Source organism: Bacillus rossius, chromosome 3 (genome assembly GCF_032445375.1).
Source record: "Bacillus rossius redtenbacheri isolate Brsri chromosome 3, Brsri_v3, whole genome shotgun sequence".
NCBI classification, from domain to species: domain Eukaryota; kingdom Metazoa; phylum Arthropoda; class Insecta; order Phasmatodea; family Bacillidae; genus Bacillus; species Bacillus rossius.
The window spans coordinates 13,158,871-13,176,290 of record NC_086332.1 but is presented as its reverse complement, the minus strand read 5'-3'; the positions used below and the strand labels follow the sequence as shown (position 1 = coordinate 13,176,290).

The following is a 17,420-nucleotide window of genomic DNA, read 5'->3' as shown; positions in this document are numbered from 1 at the left end:
AGGATGTGTCCGCCGACGACACCGTCCCCGGGGACCCGGTCGACCTGTATGACCCGACGGTGACCCCCCTGACCATGGTACGAGATGCCGACGGGGGTGCACCCGCCCGTGGGAGCGACAGCCGGGGGGCGGGCCGGTGACTACGAGCGACACGACGGCCGACGAAGTGATGGTGCGACTCCTCAGCAGGGAGAGTGACGTGGACCGGCCGCAGCCCGTGGTGCTTGACATGCCCCCTGAGGAGAAGACGATGGTGGTGCACGCGGGAGACGGGCCCGAGGTACGCCGGTCCACGCGCTGCGTAACGGCCCCTCGCTATCTCCGGGACTATGAGTGGGAGGGGCAGTACAATTATCGCGACCTACGACGGACGGACAGGGGTGGACTGCGCTGCAGCGTCATGCAGTTGCTGCCACGGTTCGCTCGACCTCAGACGAGCGATGAGCACACACCTGACCGAACTAACAACCAGACTCGACAGCGCCTGCCGGCCTGAGCCGACGTCGGTAGGCAGAGCGGCCTCGGGGAGAGGGGGGGCATATGACGACAGTCGTCGTGCCCTCATAGACTTAGAGGCCGTTTCTGCCCACCGCCGGGTACCTGAGGGGGGCTATTTCCCCCTTAACCTCTCTGTGCAGTGCAGGGAGTGCTCCGTGCTAGGGACACACCCGCGTGCGCCTTAACTTCGCTCTTGGACCGCTCAAGGACGGACATCTTTGTATAATTATTTGTAAATAACTTAACTTGTAGTTGTGTATTCAAATAGGGTAGTTATGTGTTTTGTTTGAATCGTGTAGCTTTGTACAGGGGCCGCGCCTGGCCCGCAGTGGACACGCGACCCTCCGTGCCGCTTTCCCCCCTTCCCCCCTCCTCCTCTCGCGCGGCGCTGCTGGAGCCGCACCTGGCGGGGAGTCGTCAGTCGCCGCTTGGCTGCCGTCGAGGGAGGTTCTGTATCGCTGCGCTCCGCGAGTCCGTAGGCCATCTGCCACGCGCGTTGCTAGCGTCGCTACCGTCGTTTCGGTTAGCTCCCACGTTCGACATCTTCAATCGCGGAGTAGTGCACCTTCGTGGATGACCTGTAATTTGCGTTCGTTCACGGCGCGGCGGGGGACGTGTCCCGTAACATCGTTGTGGGTCAGGCGCGCTCAGGGAAAAGGACTAAATAAAACATCTTGTAGACTAACAGCGGACGTTTCCTGGTTCGATCTCCACTCCCATACTCCTGCCCTGTTCATCACCTCCCCCTCTCCCCAGCTCCCGGTCCCGGCCACAGTTGGCACGAACCCCACCTCTCACTGAGTTAGTCGGCCAAAATAATTACAACCTAAATTCATAGTCGCACGTCGGGGATCGGGAAGGAGCCACGGCCTGGGGACGACAAAACAATATTCATTCAAATTCAGTCCATGGGGACTCATGTGTGGTCTTAAGATTGACTTTGTGGTGTTCTAATAACCGTGATAAATATTATTGTCTTCATATAAATGGGAGATTGGGTGAGATTTATCACACCTAATGTATGCCCTCTTAATGCATACTCTAAACAAGAAACTCACAATTTACCCTTAAAAATTTACTCTTATGGTCTTTGAAAATATTTTTATGAGGTAAGTTACATCTTACTTGACGAATGCAAATATTAAATATTTTAAATTAGTTATAATTATAAAACTATTATGAAACCAACTTGGCGTGTTGTGGTTTCTATCACTCCCCCTTAATTTTAAATCTTTTGTCTGTATTTGTATCAAAGAATGTCTAGATTTTTTAAAATTATTTAAATTAAACAATCGTTGGTGAGAAATTTCACAATAAAATATATTTCCAAAATTAAGTAGGGAAATTAGTCCTAATAAGAATGGTGACATTGCTTTGGTGTTGTTTGTGTGAGTTGTGTACTCTATCTAAGTATTGTTGTATAGATTGTCTTTATATAGTCTTTGCTCTGTGTCAAGTGAAACCTTAAATTGAAGTTTCAAATCATAATAATGTCATCAGGAGAAGAAGACGAGTATGGAAAGTTTAGTAAAGAGATGTTACAATTGCAAGAAGCGATGAAGTCGTCAGGGTACTCCTTTGGACAAGTTAGTGGCTGGGATGATGATACACAAGAAATAGATGATGACTCTAACCCCAAAAGTAAGTGTATTTGTAAAAACCGATTCTGGAAATATAAAACTAGGCTAACTTTCGCACCGTTCCTTTCTAAAATATTTTGCTACAGTAGTGCGTTGCTGGTCCCAAATTGTTTGTGTATTACAATAGATGCCGGTGCTTGGACGGTGATCAAAAGCCGTATCCGAATAGGGCCTAATATATCCAGGGGCGTAGCCGGGGGGGGGGGGGGGGGGCGTTAGGTGTTCAACCCCCCCCCCCCCCCTTTTAGCACCAAATCTTAAATTAATTTCTTATTCATCACTCAAACAAATTTCATATTAAAATTAATAAAAATTTTACCATTACAATATTTAAATTTAAGTACCGAAAACCGCTAAAATAGCACTATTTTACACCTTAAAATCCAAATTATCCCGGGGGAGGACCCCCCCCCCCACCCCCGCTTTAATACGGGGGGGGGGGGGTTGTATGCTTCTTAACACCCCCCATACACAAATCCTGGCTGCGCCACTGAATGGATCCCTTAGCTAAGGGATCCATAGATAGTACATTGTAATGGACGCTGCCATCTTTGAGTTGTATCCGAATTCTCACAAGGGATGTCGATGCATCCTCTCATGCGTCCACTAATTCGAGATTTTTAGGGATGGGGCTCTCGCATCCACTGATACGTCCATACATCCCTTAGCTTTGTTATTGTGAACATAACCCTTAAAAATCTAACGTGTGATACGAGATAGTTAATCAAAATGGATTTTGTACTAGAAGATAAACACGTGAAATGTAACTATGGTATTTATAAATACTTATACCATAAGTATATGTTTACATAATTCACATAAACAGTAAATTAATTTGATATGTAGGAACAACAATTCCCCGATTCAAATTTTCTTCTATATTTCAATTCCCAACGATAATTGAAATCATCCGAAATTGTTTACAATTTTGAATGTTCATTTACGTTTTACTGGCCCACCTTAGATGTCATGAACATAAAATGCCAATCCACATTAGTAAAATGACAAACCAACAGGTAGTGCTAGTTGTAAAAACAATTCGGATATTGTACATCCTTTAGAATGCATCCTTTAAAATGTGGGTTTAGGGATGTAGGGATGTGAACTTAAAGGATGCATCCCTAGGTATTCGGATACAGCCTTAGTTTCACGTCCTAGTAGAGGTGGCAGGGTGATTGTATTTATATCATACCCTTTAAATATGATGTAATGAAAGGAATAGTGATGTTTGTTCTCCTCTGCTTCAGAGGCTGATCACATAATCACATAATCCAAACTACCTGCAAATGATTAAAATGTTTTCAATTAATTCCAACATAATTCCAAACTGTTATTTAGCAAAATACCTCCGCCGGGGGTCGGCTCAAAATCAGAGCATAAAAGGTTAACCAAAAGCTACGCAGTTGAATTGGGCCAACAGTACAATTCAAAACATTGCAAAATGATTTCCACTGACAATTTTTCTGCTACCATAAACATATAACTGTTTGTACTCGAAACCTATCAACTGTGTACTGTATTTTTCATTCACAATTTTACCATTACTAATAGACTTCCCCATTACAATTATAAATATATGAAATGTCAAACAAATACCATCAATAATTTTCATATACATTTTTAGAATTGATAACAACCTTAAAATTATGCAGTTTGCCTGGCACCAGGTTATTAAAATAATTTTGCATAAATAAAATTGGATACAACAAAAACATTCCTAAAAACTAAATAACAATTTGTTAACAGCTGATAAAGAAATTATTATTAAAAAATTTAAACGTCTTTCGTAAAAAAATATAAAACTTTACAAGTTTATTTGGGGCTGCAAAAAATGTATTTTCTCCTAAGGCAAGATTTTAACCACTAACTTTATAAACAGTATATTCCTAGAATTTACGACACTTTTCTTATTTGACAAGTGTAATCACGATTGTTGCAAAAGCTGTCCAAAACCGGTAGCTTGTTAAGAGATAGTGCTTTCTCTTCTATGGTCAAGCAATATGTGTGGGGGGGGTGTTGATTTCTTGTAGAAAGAGATGATGAGATTACAATATGGTGTTGGGTGCAGTGACACAACGTTGCAGGCGGTCCGGAACGGGAAATCCTCAGGGCTGCGGAGACGGGCAACCTGGGCGTTGTCCAGAGGCTGCTGGAGACGGACCTGCAACTGATGCACGTCAGGGACAAGGATGGCTACACCCCTCTGCACCGGGCTTGCTACAACGACCACATAGATGTGGTTAACGTGAGTGAGCGTTGGATTTCCGCCGATATTTTACTTGTGAATATTCAGCTTTGAGTGTTGTAACTACTAATTTTGTAACATTTTAAAAGAATGGTCCCTGCAAACAAATTCTGAAGAAGCAGAAAAACGTTTTGTGATGTATTAATAATCTCAAACACTGCCCTTTACTTAATGCACGTAGTGAGCTGGACAATAAATATTGCAGAAAGTTTTTATTAAATGCTTGAGTAGTTTAACTTACCTTTTAATGACATTTAAATACCATTTGTGTTTACTTGCATGTTTCATACAGAATGCACGTTAAAAATAAATAAGTTATAAGACTGGCGAAATTTTCAAAATTAATAATTTTTGTACATATTTATTTTCTTGTATATTTTCTTTGGAAAAAAAATTAGTTTGTAGTTAATGATTTGTTTGCTAATGAAGGAGTAAGTAAAGTCACAGAACTAAATTCCAACGAATAACATTTTTTTCAACATCTGCTTTGTTTGGTCTTAAGAGAGTGTGTGTTATACGTATGTTCTTCATTTCACGTATGTGAACTAATCTTTAACCCCTTAATTCGTAACATTGTGGTGTTTCCAGGGAAACGTCAGGGTGTAAACGTGTTGGAGGGGGGTTAAACTGTTGTCTGTTGGTAGAGCCATGCCAGAAGGTGTTTCTTGTCCCGCCAGCACCTCCTGCTGAAGGGCGCCAACATCCGGGCGGAGACGGAGGATGGCTGGCAGCCGCTGCACTCGTCCTGCATGTGGAACAACTACCGATGCGTCGCCAAGCTGCTGGACCACGGAGCGGATATCAACGCCACCAGCAAAGGAGGCAAGTCCTCATGGCAGCGATGGAGAGTACTGCTGTTGTGAATGATTTTTGTAGAGTTTTTGGTTAACAAACAGATTCATCCATTTAGTTGTTTTTTTTCCTTCACCTATTTCCAAAAAAAAAACTTATCAACTTGGTTTCAAAACATTAATTCCTACTGTTCATTATACACCAAACTAGCTTGTTTAGTACAGTGATGTAGAACGTGTATGTCTGCAAGCAGGGGCGTAGCCAGGGGGGGGTTTTAGGTTCTTAAATTCATCACTCAAACAAATTTCATCTTAAAATTAATAAAAATTTTACCATTACAATATTTAAATTTAAGTACCGAAAACTGCTAAACTAAGCACTATTTTACACCTTAAAATGCAAATTTTCCCGTGGGAGGACCCCCGGACCCCCCGCTTTAATACGGGGAGGGGGGGGGGGCATGCTTCTTAACACCCCCCCATACACAAATTCTGGCTACGCCACTGTCTGCAAGTATGTAATAACATTAGGAAAAAATGTGAATGTGGTACCACTAATACATTGTATTTGTTCTATTGTTAAACTGTATGTACAGTTTGCATGTAAGTTTGGCGATAATCTAGAATATTAGTAAAAATATACATGTTATGGACTTTGTGATTTTCCTTTGTTAAACAGTAGAAAATTTCATAATTCATATATTCAAACAGGCATATACTTTTTATTCTTTTGGCAGTCTGCTTTATATTTATAGCTCTTATCCTTATATTTAAGTATCTGCTTTGATGAAAAATCAAGTTTTTCAGCTCTGTTCGATCATTGATTCCTTTATTCCATTTTGTCCATAGCGATATGCCCTCAAATAATTTGTTCCAAGTTTTGCATAGCCAGGATGATTCAGGTTGCAGGGTGTTAAATTGTATGGCAAATATATGCAGAATTGTTTACTTTTAATTATTTTGTATGCAATTTCTTCAGTTGTTTAGTTTCTAGGATTGAATAACAATAATCCAAAAAGATGTGTCTTAAACACACTACAAAATGTTGTAGATATATAAATAATTGTCATACAATCTTTAGAAAGTTTGACCTCTTATATATCAATTATTATTAAAACTGAAAAGGACTCTTGAATCCATAACCTAGTGTGTAGTAATGTACGTCAATACTATACTGTTGAGTCTTGCACAGCTCCACAGTTAGGACGACTCTTTTTCTGTATGTAGTATTTATGTGTATGTGGTGTCTATACAGTATTATGTAGATACAGTGAAACCTCGTTAATATTATCCCACTTATTACGAACGACTCGTTAATATTACCTATTACTATTTCCCTGTGAAATATGCCCATTAAACACAATGAAGATTTGTTTGGTTAATATGAAATTCTCGTTATTATGTATAGCGAACAATAACAATTCCCTTCCGTATAAACAAACAGTCATGTTTATCGTTTAATACGAACCAAAGATTACCACAAAGATACGGCCCCGCTTGAGTGTCCGAAGTGTGTTTTTAACTCTTATGTTTTCAAAATCACTCGTTCGTGTGTTCGATATGTTCAGAAATCACTCGCGTTTGTACAATATTCGATATATCGAACTTCACGTGGAATTGTATTTACGTTCGATTTTGTACTTCCTTTGTATACATGAATCTGTGCCGGACCAATAAAATCAAAATATATATTACGCCTAACCCGTTTAATATTTGTGTACGTTGTAATGAAAGTTTAAGTGAATTATCTCGTGAGAATTTTATTAAACTTTAGAATTTGTACGTACACACATAAAAATGGAGGCAAAACTTAAATGCAAGGAAATTGCATTGAAGACGAAAATTACGATAATAAATTCAGTTCGTCAGGGTGAAAAAACGAAAACAGAACTTTCTGAAGAGTTTGGTATATCGAAATCAACCTTAAGTACAATTCTAAAGCAAGCAGATAAAATAGAAGAAGCGGTCAGGAAAGGTAGTAATCAAACTAAGAAAAGGATGCGCGTCGGTAAACATTCCGAATTAGAGGCCAAACTGCTGGAGTGGTTTCATCAGATGCGCGCCGCCAGAGTTCCAATTTCCGGGCCTATTATCCAAGAAAAGGCTGATCAGCTGGCACTGCGACTCAGAATTGATGATTTCCATTGCAGCAACGGATGGCTTCAACGCTTCAAAGATAGGCATAATTTGGCCACAAAAACCATTTGTGGCGATCTGCAGCTGTCGACCAAACAGCAACGAGTGACTGGCTTCAGTCAGTACAGGCCATCGTAAGTAAATTTTCACCACATGATGTGTTTAATATGGATGAAACAGGGCTTTTTTACAATATGTTGCCCAATAAAACTCTAACCGTAAAAGGTGAAAACTGCCATGGCGGTAAACACAGTAAAGTTCGTCTTACAGTTTTACTATGTTGTAATCAAGATGGCAGTACTAAACTTCGACCCTTGGTTATTGGCAAGTCTGCCAAGCCAAGATGTTTCAAAGATGTTGCAGCAAAAAACCTGCCAGTAGATTACGAGGCAAACAGTAAGGCTTGGGTCACCACAAAAATTTTCCAGTTGTGGTTGTTAAAATTGGACAGGAAAATGGCGACTCTTAATCGCAAAATTTTGTTATTGTTGGACAACTGTGCTGCACATACTGCTCATGGTATGAAGTTGGAAAACATTACCTTACTCTTCTTGCTACCAAATACAACAAGTGTGACACAACCACTTGACCAAGGTATAATCTTTGAATATATATACTCTATAGAAGTCGCCAGCCCAGGTTAAAAATTCTAATACGGTTTTGAGGTAGTTGGTTAATTCACCGCCGCAATCGCCACCATCTCTAGGGCATCGACTTGTGGTGGTCCCTAGCGGACAAGTGTCGAACTCTTCAGACACCCCTTCCCCCTCCTGCTGAACGACATTGAGCTGCAGTGAATGATTGATGAGGGGTGCGGGGAATGACAGCGGGCGACAGCGCTGCGCTCTAACGTGTAAATAACAACTAAGACGATACAGGGCGTTAGGGCAGCGCACTGCAGCGGTGAAGTTCCTAAGCTGATCGTCATACGCTTCTGAAAAACGTAGAGTAAATCCTATCCACTCGCGACTTCTATACAGTATATATATTCAAAGGTATAATACAGTGCTTCAAAAGAAACTACAGACAGCGCTTGGTGAAATACCTTATCAGGCAGTGTGAAAAAGGAAAGACTGAGCTTCCTAGATGGTCAGTTTTGGATGCTATCCGCAGTATAGCCATGTCGTGGGACAGCATCAGCCAAAAGACAATTGTGCATTGCTTTGCAAAAAGTGGTTTTGGCCAGCAAACTGTTGAAGAACCTGACTGTGATCAACCTTTAGAGGATTGGCAAGAGTTTAAAGAACATGTGCAAGTTGATAATGACTTCAATGAGTTTGTTCATATTGATGACAGTGTGTACACCAGTGCAAGATTAACTGCAGAAGATCTTGTTGGTTCACGAGGATTACAGGAAACACCAAGGGCTGACGCTGTACAGTCACTTTGTGAGGGTGGTACAAGTCAGGATAATGATGGTGATGACGACAATGGTGAGGTAGTGCATAAACTTCCAAGCAAAAGTGACACAATCAGTGCTTTGCGTACACTGGAAAATGTACTTGCTGCAAGTGATGTGCCAATTGACTTGATTGCAGGATTTGAGAAGATATGTTCTGCTGTAAATGATATTTACAGAGATAAGTGTGTCCAGAAAAAAATTAATAATTTTTTTAAACCTATTTAAATATATCTTGCATACTTTGCATAAGAATTGCTATACACTCAACAGCAATTAACTGTACGGTAAATGTTAATCATTTTTGTCAAAACTTTGGAAACATATTAAATAAGGATACATACATACGTATATGTATACTAATTATCAGTCTGTTATAGTGTATTTTATTAAAACTATTAAAATTGCTTCTAAGTGTATTTTGTTGGTGTGCATGTCAATATCTGGCTTCTATTACAATAATAACATTCCACATTTTTAGTGGTCTGACATGTAGGAATTCAATATTTCTTATCGAGTTCTTATTCTACCTATTGGCTCAAGAACCTCATTAATATGAACCTCGTTATTACAAACTGAAATATTTTACTCCCCTTCAGGTTTGTATTAATGAGGTTTCATTGTACACCTACCACTATGTATATGCCTCTCGTAGTGTTGTCAATTTCCCTATGTGTGTAGTATAGCTGATTAAATAATATTGTAGTGAATTGGGCGCCGTTGCTATACTAAATAAATGTATATTATAGGGGTTGCTGGTAGTTGAGTAGGTACATAAACCAATGAATTAAAATACTAACAGTTAAGTGTAATGATCAGAAGGTATGTGTCTTGCAATAGAAACACAACACAGTTTAATAACAAAAGAAAAACACACAACGATAACAAATGCACTGAACAATACTAACTCTAAACAAATACACAATACAATAACACTTCAATTGCAAGACTCTGTGATTAACTGCTTTACTATGAGTAGGGATATATTGTGCAGGTTGATAGTGATAAAATTCTGAATTGATATTGTTTATTGTGGCTTTCCTGGTTATGTTTATCTGGTTAAAAATTCCGAATATAGGTATGTAGGCACAGATTTATAGTCAAAACAAAAGTTAGTTAATTTAAAAATATTCTTTACCAAAAGTTCATGTACGAGAGACAGTTTATTGGTAAAATTCTTCAATTTACGTAAATTACCGTAGCTCAGTTTCGGTAAAATATACGTGAAATAAATAAATATCTTAGTATTTCTTCAATAGATAATGTTTTTACCTCGGCTATAGCTCAGGGTTTGCAGGAGTTCTGCAATAGGACCTCTGAGTAGAATTACACTGTAAATAACGCTGAAATATTAATTTAAATTTGCAATAATGTTCACTCATATGTTTAAAATGTCCAAAGTATGTGTGACTGACTTTGAAATAATTATGATATTCAACCGTACAATCTCGTAAAAGTCCGTACTAGGGACGCTACCAAGCTCAAAAATGGCTACTTTTAGCTTAGAGCATAAGCCTCAATCTAATTTGTACATAACTTATCTCTTTGCCGCCGGATCTCGTTGAAAACGCTCACGGTCGTAGTTACAACAAAACAAATTAGTTTCAATACACTGAATTTACAGTATTTTACAAGATTATGAAAAATATAATAATTTATATAAGGCCGGCGTCGGGATAGGCCCTGACGAAGAGACGCCTTTTCTTACTTCCCCCCTACATGACATAATCCACGGACGCATTTCCGCCCACGGCGGTATGCTATTATCCAAGATAGCCTGCGGCTGTAAACACTGCAGCCAATAACAGGTATAATAATGTAGGTAATTAACAATCACATCAAAACAAAGTGTAAAACTATTAAACATAAAATATCTGTGGTGAGAAAAATACAAGAAGTAACAGAAGTGAAGTTACAACAATTATATAAATATTAAATCTGGTTAGGTTTGATGGTATTATGGTCAGTTCAATGTTTATAGATGCTAGGCTGTAGCATGACAGTTCCGTAGTTTGATGGTCACAGTATCTTATATAGAAGTGTTAAACAACATCGTAACATTAATAATAATAATAATAATAAAGACATAAATAATAATAACACAATTAATAAATATTTTATATGTTTCTGTACGCGGTACCATGTAACCATACACTAGTTATATCCCACTGCTGTTTGCGTGAAATCATGAACTAATCTCACTATTTCCAGGGGACCACATGCAGTATGACGACTACCTGACAGCCAACTTGAAGTAAAATTAATCACACCAAAGTCCAATACTTCCAGTTCATTTGATATCAAACTGTCAGAAAAAAGTTGATACGGAACACTAAAAATGATTTCATACAAATATTATTAAGTTTATTTATTATACTGTATGTAACACCAGTTGTTACGGAAGCTTCATATTATCCTTAGATATTAAAGGTATTTTGTTTATGCTAAGAAATCTTAATAACTATTCATTTTGGTTAAGTTTTACATAAAGTTTTTATGTATTTTTTATTCTTTCATTGCTATTTGTTTAGTCAGTTAAATTAACATGTATTAATTACATTGGACAATTTCGAGTTCAATTCCAACATTCTATAAAGTTTAAAAAGAGATACAAGGTCACGACACCCTGATACCGTAAGTTTTTTTTTTTTTGTCTACGTAGGTGCATTACTATGCCGCAGTGGAGTAGAATGTTTGCTGGGCACTGTTTTGGCAGCCAATCAGAATGTACTATGCTGTGGGGTGATGTGACACTCCAGACTTCCATGGAAAAATTTTGACACATATTTTTACATGCTTTATATTAGCTTCACCTGTATGTTTGTTTGTCTGTCCGTCTGTAACTCTTTCGACTAAGTGAGTGGCTCATCACTGTAAAATGTCCCACCAATTTCATTACGTTCGTTAGCCGAGCGGTCTAAGGCGCGCGACTTCTGTGACGTCAGCTTTCGGATTCAGCGATCGTGTGTTCTACTCCCGGCCACGCCGGAAAAAAAAAATGGTTTTTTTTTTTTTTTTTTTTCGGTAAATTCTAAGATTATATCCATACATCTAACTGTAAATGATTCGGAGAGACTTTACCATTTCTTTGTGACGTTGCAACTCCAAATAGTTATCTCAGATGGTAATAGGTAGTGTCAGTAACTCATTTCCCTATGATAATTATACATAAATATAGTTTAAAAAACTAAAAAAACATGCTTTTAAAGAATATCAAAATAAAAAGTTAAAAATAAATATAGTTTAAAAAACTAAAGAAACATGCTTTTAAAGATTATCAAACTAAAAAGTTAAAAATAATTTTAAAATTTAATTTATGACAATAGTATATAAGCAATACTAGTATAAATGAGAAAATAGCATGGGGCGCTTAATATACAAAAAATATGGCACAAAGCGCCTCAAGCTTTTTTCTCATTTATACTAGTATTGCTTATATACTATTGTCATAAATTAAATTTTAAAATTATTTTTAACTTTTTAGTTTGATAATCTTTAAAAGCATGTTTCTTTAGTTTTTAAACTATATTTATTCCACATATAGTAACGTGTTTTGTGATTGGTCAGTTGGCCCACAGGACTGCTTTCCCTTTGTTTCTAATTTTGTTAAAGAAGGCAGCTACATTGTATAACCAGTTGTTGCTCGATCGTCGTACCAGCAGGTTGCGTTGCTGGCAGCTCAGTATTAAAAAAAAATAAGTGCATCAGTAGGTGGACAATTTCCCATCATAGTCAGTGCCAAACCACATTTTTCAATCTAAATTCAACTTTTGGGAAGACAACTAGAAATTTTGACCACACCGGGCCGTGGTGACAGTGAACGCCATGGGTTAAAAATTTAACTGAATGATGTAATCAATTTTTTTTTGTTCATGCGATCAAGCGACGAGCGACAGTGGAGATGTGCAGGAAAATCATCTGGACCTGGTATTTAAGTGGTGATCTGCATTTTATTTTTGAAAATAATGATGATGATAAAAAAACAAAGTACTGTTCTAAAACGCTTTTATTTAAAAAAAAAAAAAAAAAAGAAATATTTTCCCAACTAATCTTGATAAAAAGATTAACCTCAAAAATAATCTTTAAAGTCATTGCATATTAGATTAACATTACAGAATTTTTCTCAAGTGAACCAGGTAATTTTTATCATTCTGGGTTGCCTAGTCAGGTCAACTTGGAATGTAACACATGTTCCAGGACAGACGCCCCTGCACTTGGCAGCGTCGAACGGCCAAGCTAAGGAGACGCTCCAGCTGCTCCTGATGAACCCGTACATACGTGTGGAAGCTCGCAATGCCAGCAATGAGACGGCTTCAAATATCGCAATGAGAAGCAACAAGCACTACCGTCTGTTTGAGATGGTCGAACCCTGCTTGTCTACTCTTTAAAGAAAGTTGTGTCCTGAGTTACTAGTTTTCTCTGCATTTTGTCATCAATCAGTGTTAATAAATACATTTTTATCTAAGAACATAAATTTATTTATATTTTTAACTGCCTGTGTGCAACCAAGATGAAATTTGTTTATTCATTTCCTCTTTGTAATATGTAGGGCCTGAAATTTTTCGCGATCGTGAATTTTGCGAAAATTCGCTCGAACCTATCGTTTTCAATATGCCCAAGGACAGCACCTACTGCGATGCTTGACGCATCTACCTGGAGTGCGAACCTGCGTTGAAAATCAGGCAGAACCAAGACAGGGGGAGAAGACACCAAAGCCTTAAGGCTGTCAAAGGCTTTCCGTTGAGCGTCGCCCCACTCAAAAACAACATTCTTTTTACGCAACTTATTAAGCGGACTACAGACCGCAGCGTAATCAGGAATGAAACGAGCGTAATATCCCGTCATGCCAAGAAATCTTGGAACTCCTCGTACGTTCCTAGGAGGAGGGAAATTTACAATAGGGGAAACTTTATCGGGATCCATGATCAATTTACCTTTAGAAATAATGTAACCTAAAAATTTCACGTAATCTTTTCCCAAGTGAATCTTATCGGGATTTACCGTTAAATTAGCGGCTCTGAGGCGGTTAAACACCTGACACAAATGTTTTTTGTGCTGCTCCAGATTAGCACTGTAGACGATAATATCGTCAATGTAATTAAATACTGATTTGTATTTCAAGTCACCTAGAATGTGATCTAGCACTCGGCTCATCGCCTGGCTACCAAAAGACACACCCATAGGCACTCGATTGTATTGAAATTGCCCCCAAGGGGTAGAAAATGCAGTATATTTGTGACAGTCCGGATGCAAGAGACACTGGTGGAAACTAGCATTTAAATCAATGATGGAAAATATGTCGTCATTCCCTAGATGTTGGAGGGCGCTCTCTACGGTTGGCAACTCGTAGCCATCCTCCTTAATCTTATCATTAAGTTCTTTATAGTTATGAACCAGCCTAAATTCACCAGCCTCCTCCTTAGGGACTAAAAAGGACGGTGAACTAAAATCGGAAACGGAGGGAGCAATAACTCCTGCATCTAAGAGACGATCGATGATATTTTTAAATTTTTGTAATTTAGGCGGTGAAATTTTATGTCCCTTTGCCCTGACGGGAGTCGTGTCCTTAAGATAGAATTTATAGGGCATGACATCACACCTGCCTATCCGGCTGGTAATTACGTCAGAATACAGATTCATGACGTCAGCTATAACCGCGTCCCTATTGATGACGTCAGAATTGTCGGCGCACGACATGACGATAGGAGTGGAGTCCTGATGAATGAGTTTAATTTTCTTTTAAGGATGAAAGCCGAATACTAGTTCCTGATTAGCGACGTCCAACAAACATCGCGTTTTCCCCAGAAAATCTAATCCTAAAATGAGCTGGTGACATAACCCGGGAACAACATTACATAGCCAATTTCACGAGAAACCCGCGATTTTTAAGTGAAGTTCAACTTCAACGTCTGACGTAACAATCACGCCGTTGGCGACACAAATTTTTACGTCAGAGCCGGTACTTACACGGCTTAACAAATGCGGAGATTTGATGCAACATGCATCGAACAATTCAGAGCTGATTAATGAACGGGTAGCACCAGAATCTATTAGGGCCGGAACAATTTCGCCAAACAGACGAATGTGTACAAAATTACTAAACAAATGATGAGCGGCTTTCCTCATGCGACGACCATGGCGACCACTCGCACGCCCGATCAAGGCCCGTTTCCCGGACATTGATTTCTGTAATGCCCTGTGCGTTTACAACGGAAACATTTTCGCTGTTCGCGGCTCACGGCGGGCTGCGTGCACTCAGACACCGCGTGGCCGAATGTACAGCAGTTGGCACACCTGGGACGATTAGAGAATAGGCCGGACGCATTTGCCGACTCTGTGCGTCTGCCGGCGGCAAGACTCGCCGCGGCAGAAGGATCACTAACACTAGCCGCGCACTCAACGTGTCGCGTTGCGTGGACAGCGCGAGCGGGTTCAGAACTGACACGTGAAGCGGGCTGAAAATTAGGAGAATTGATTCTAGAATTCGAAGCAAAGCTAGCTGGCGTAGCCATGGAAGAAAAATCCTCCTGATACTTCTTAACAGCCAATAATCTATTCTCCACGTCTGAGCTCCACTTGCGGAGAGCACTCAGACTGGAAGGAGGGCTTAGCATAGCGCTATACTGTAACACCAGCGGTGACACGTTGCCTACTATAGCTTGTGTTAATTCAGCCTCAGGGAGATTCAACTCCAGCACCTCTGCATAGGCCGCAACGGAATTAATTAACTGTAATAAGGGCTCATCAGGCTTCTGAAACCTGAATACTAGCTCACGTTTACACATTTACAAAACACATGGCAGACAGGCGAACTGTAACACAGACGTCTTGAACTGCACGAAAGTTAAATTCCAGCTTATGGCATCAGTGAGCAGTGGCAAAAACGCCACGCCACAGAGGCTTAACAGAGCTTTCAAAAGCTTCGCCACAGAGGCTTAACAGAGCTTTCAAAAGCTTCGCCTCACAGACTAGTTTTAACCCAGCTAAGCGTGCAGCTGCAATCAAAAAATCTAGAACCACACGCGGTTCACAACAGTCAAGACGAGGGAGAAGTTTCAAATTAGCAAAGAACACCTTTTCATTAAATCTAGAATTAGACAAAGCAGGATTAGCAGGGGTGGGGACTTACCGAGACGGTACCTCTTCTGACGATTCCCAGGCGCCTCGCACGTGCTGAACAAGCAACCCATGAAGGGTAGCCACAGTTGCGTCCTCCTCGAACGGAACAGCTTCCTCGGTTAGGACCTGGATTAGGTCGTCTCTCCGCAAACTGTATATCCACCCGGTTGCCGGAGTCCCCATGGTGCATGCAAAAAAGGAACAAATACACGTTAAACTCAATCCTCAGCAGAGTAGCGCAGTTGAAATGCCTATAAGCATAGAGGCGAGGTAGGAGGCCATAGCATGGCAAGGATTGAGGAATGGTATTTGTTACACAACAACAGTATTCAACATTAATAAATATTTAATTATGCCAAAAAAAAAAAAATTGATTACTTAATTAACAACAACCAATATGGTCCACAAAAGCTATTAAAGTGCTTAACACAGCAAACATTTCAAGTGAAGGAGCCATTATCAAGGCCACAAAAATAGAGAACAGTCTAGTTTTACAAGTTACGCCGGAGAAACATTGCGCAAACCTTGCGCGGTCCCATTACGGGCCATCAAAAGAGGGCATCACAAGGTAGACACATTGAAAGCAGCAAAATTACAACCTTGTCAATATGAAGGGAAAACCTACTACAAAATGCGCGTTACATTGCGTTACAGACGTAAGTTACATTTTTAAAACAGATTTATTAAGTTACGTTTTACGTACGTCGACGCTTCAGGGGAGAACAGTTACCAACAAAGTGAAGTTAAATTAAGTTAAGTTAAATTAAATCCAAACGTAATTTTCTAGGTGGCGATCGAAAGGGAATTTAACCAAAATAGACAAAAATTAACAAACGCTTACAATATGGCAAGGGCCACCGCCTCACTCCAACTTACATTTTCTTTCCCCCGAGGTCGCGCACGTCGTACAATTTAAAGCCTAACTGACTGACTACATGCTGGATTACAAAACTACTCGAGCTCTCGAAAGAGACTAAAACGAGACCAGACAAGCTAGACAAGACAAGACAAACACGAACGAATTAAGGCTTTACAGCCGTATATAAGGCTTAGGTTCGGTGCAGCGTGCATGCGCCGATCAAAGGAGGGGAGGCGAGGAGCAAGCAGGCACACACTAGGAGGGGGAAGGAAGGAGGGGACGACGAGCCGACGCCCGCGCAGACGCGCAGTTTTCAAATGAAGCGGCGATCCTGACGCTTCAGAATGCAAGCAAACAACATGGGTTTTATTGTACTGACAATAGCACAGTGATGTGAAAATTTTGCAACTGTAAAGTTTCATGGGAAAGAAAATATTCCATTGACAAACGCCTACAGTCGGCTAAGCATGTGGCATCGGCAGCCAAAAAAAAAAAAAAAAAAAAAAAAAAAAAATGTAGCTGCAAACATCTATAGCAACGTGTCTGTTTTGTGTAACTATTTTGGATTTAATTGGCTGTTATTATGCATATTAGTCTATTCCTAGTATACATGGATTGTTTATTAAATATGTAAACTATTATATTCAATAACTGCACAATTTAGTCAACATTTAAAATACCGGTAAAATTATTATTGCATAACGAAAATACCGACTTTAAACCACCGCTTTTC

At 39.6% G+C, this 17,420-nt stretch overlaps 1 protein-coding gene across 1 annotated transcript; it reads left to right on the top strand.

Annotated features, from left to right (window-relative positions):
- Positions 1 to 1,869: 1,869 nt before the first annotated feature.
- Positions 1,870 to 13,198, top strand: LOC134530244 (ankyrin repeat domain-containing protein 49-like). The gene is made up of 4 exons (XM_063364926.1): positions 1,870 to 2,139; positions 4,223 to 4,383; positions 5,061 to 5,205; positions 12,907 to 13,198. The coding sequence occupies exons 1-4, from the start codon at positions 1,989 to 1,991 to the stop codon at positions 13,095 to 13,097; spliced, it is 648 nt and encodes a 215-aa protein (XP_063220996.1). The 5' UTR covers positions 1,870 to 1,988; the 3' UTR covers positions 13,098 to 13,198.
- Positions 13,199 to 17,420: the final 4,222 nt, after the last annotated feature.

Excerpts from the sequence above, each read along its gene's own strand:
- LOC134530244 (XM_063364926.1), top strand. The coding sequence starts at position 1,989 with ATGTCATCAGGAGAAGAAGACGAGTATGGAAAGTTTAGTAAAGAGATG. Across the intron at positions 4,384-5,060 it reads ACCACATAGATGTGGTTAAC|CACCTCCTGCTGAAGGGCGC; the intron begins GTGAGTGAGCGT and ends TTGTCCCGCCAG. Across the intron at positions 5,206-12,906 it reads CAACGCCACCAGCAAAGGAG|GACAGACGCCCCTGCACTTG; the intron begins GCAAGTCCTCAT and ends CACATGTTCCAG.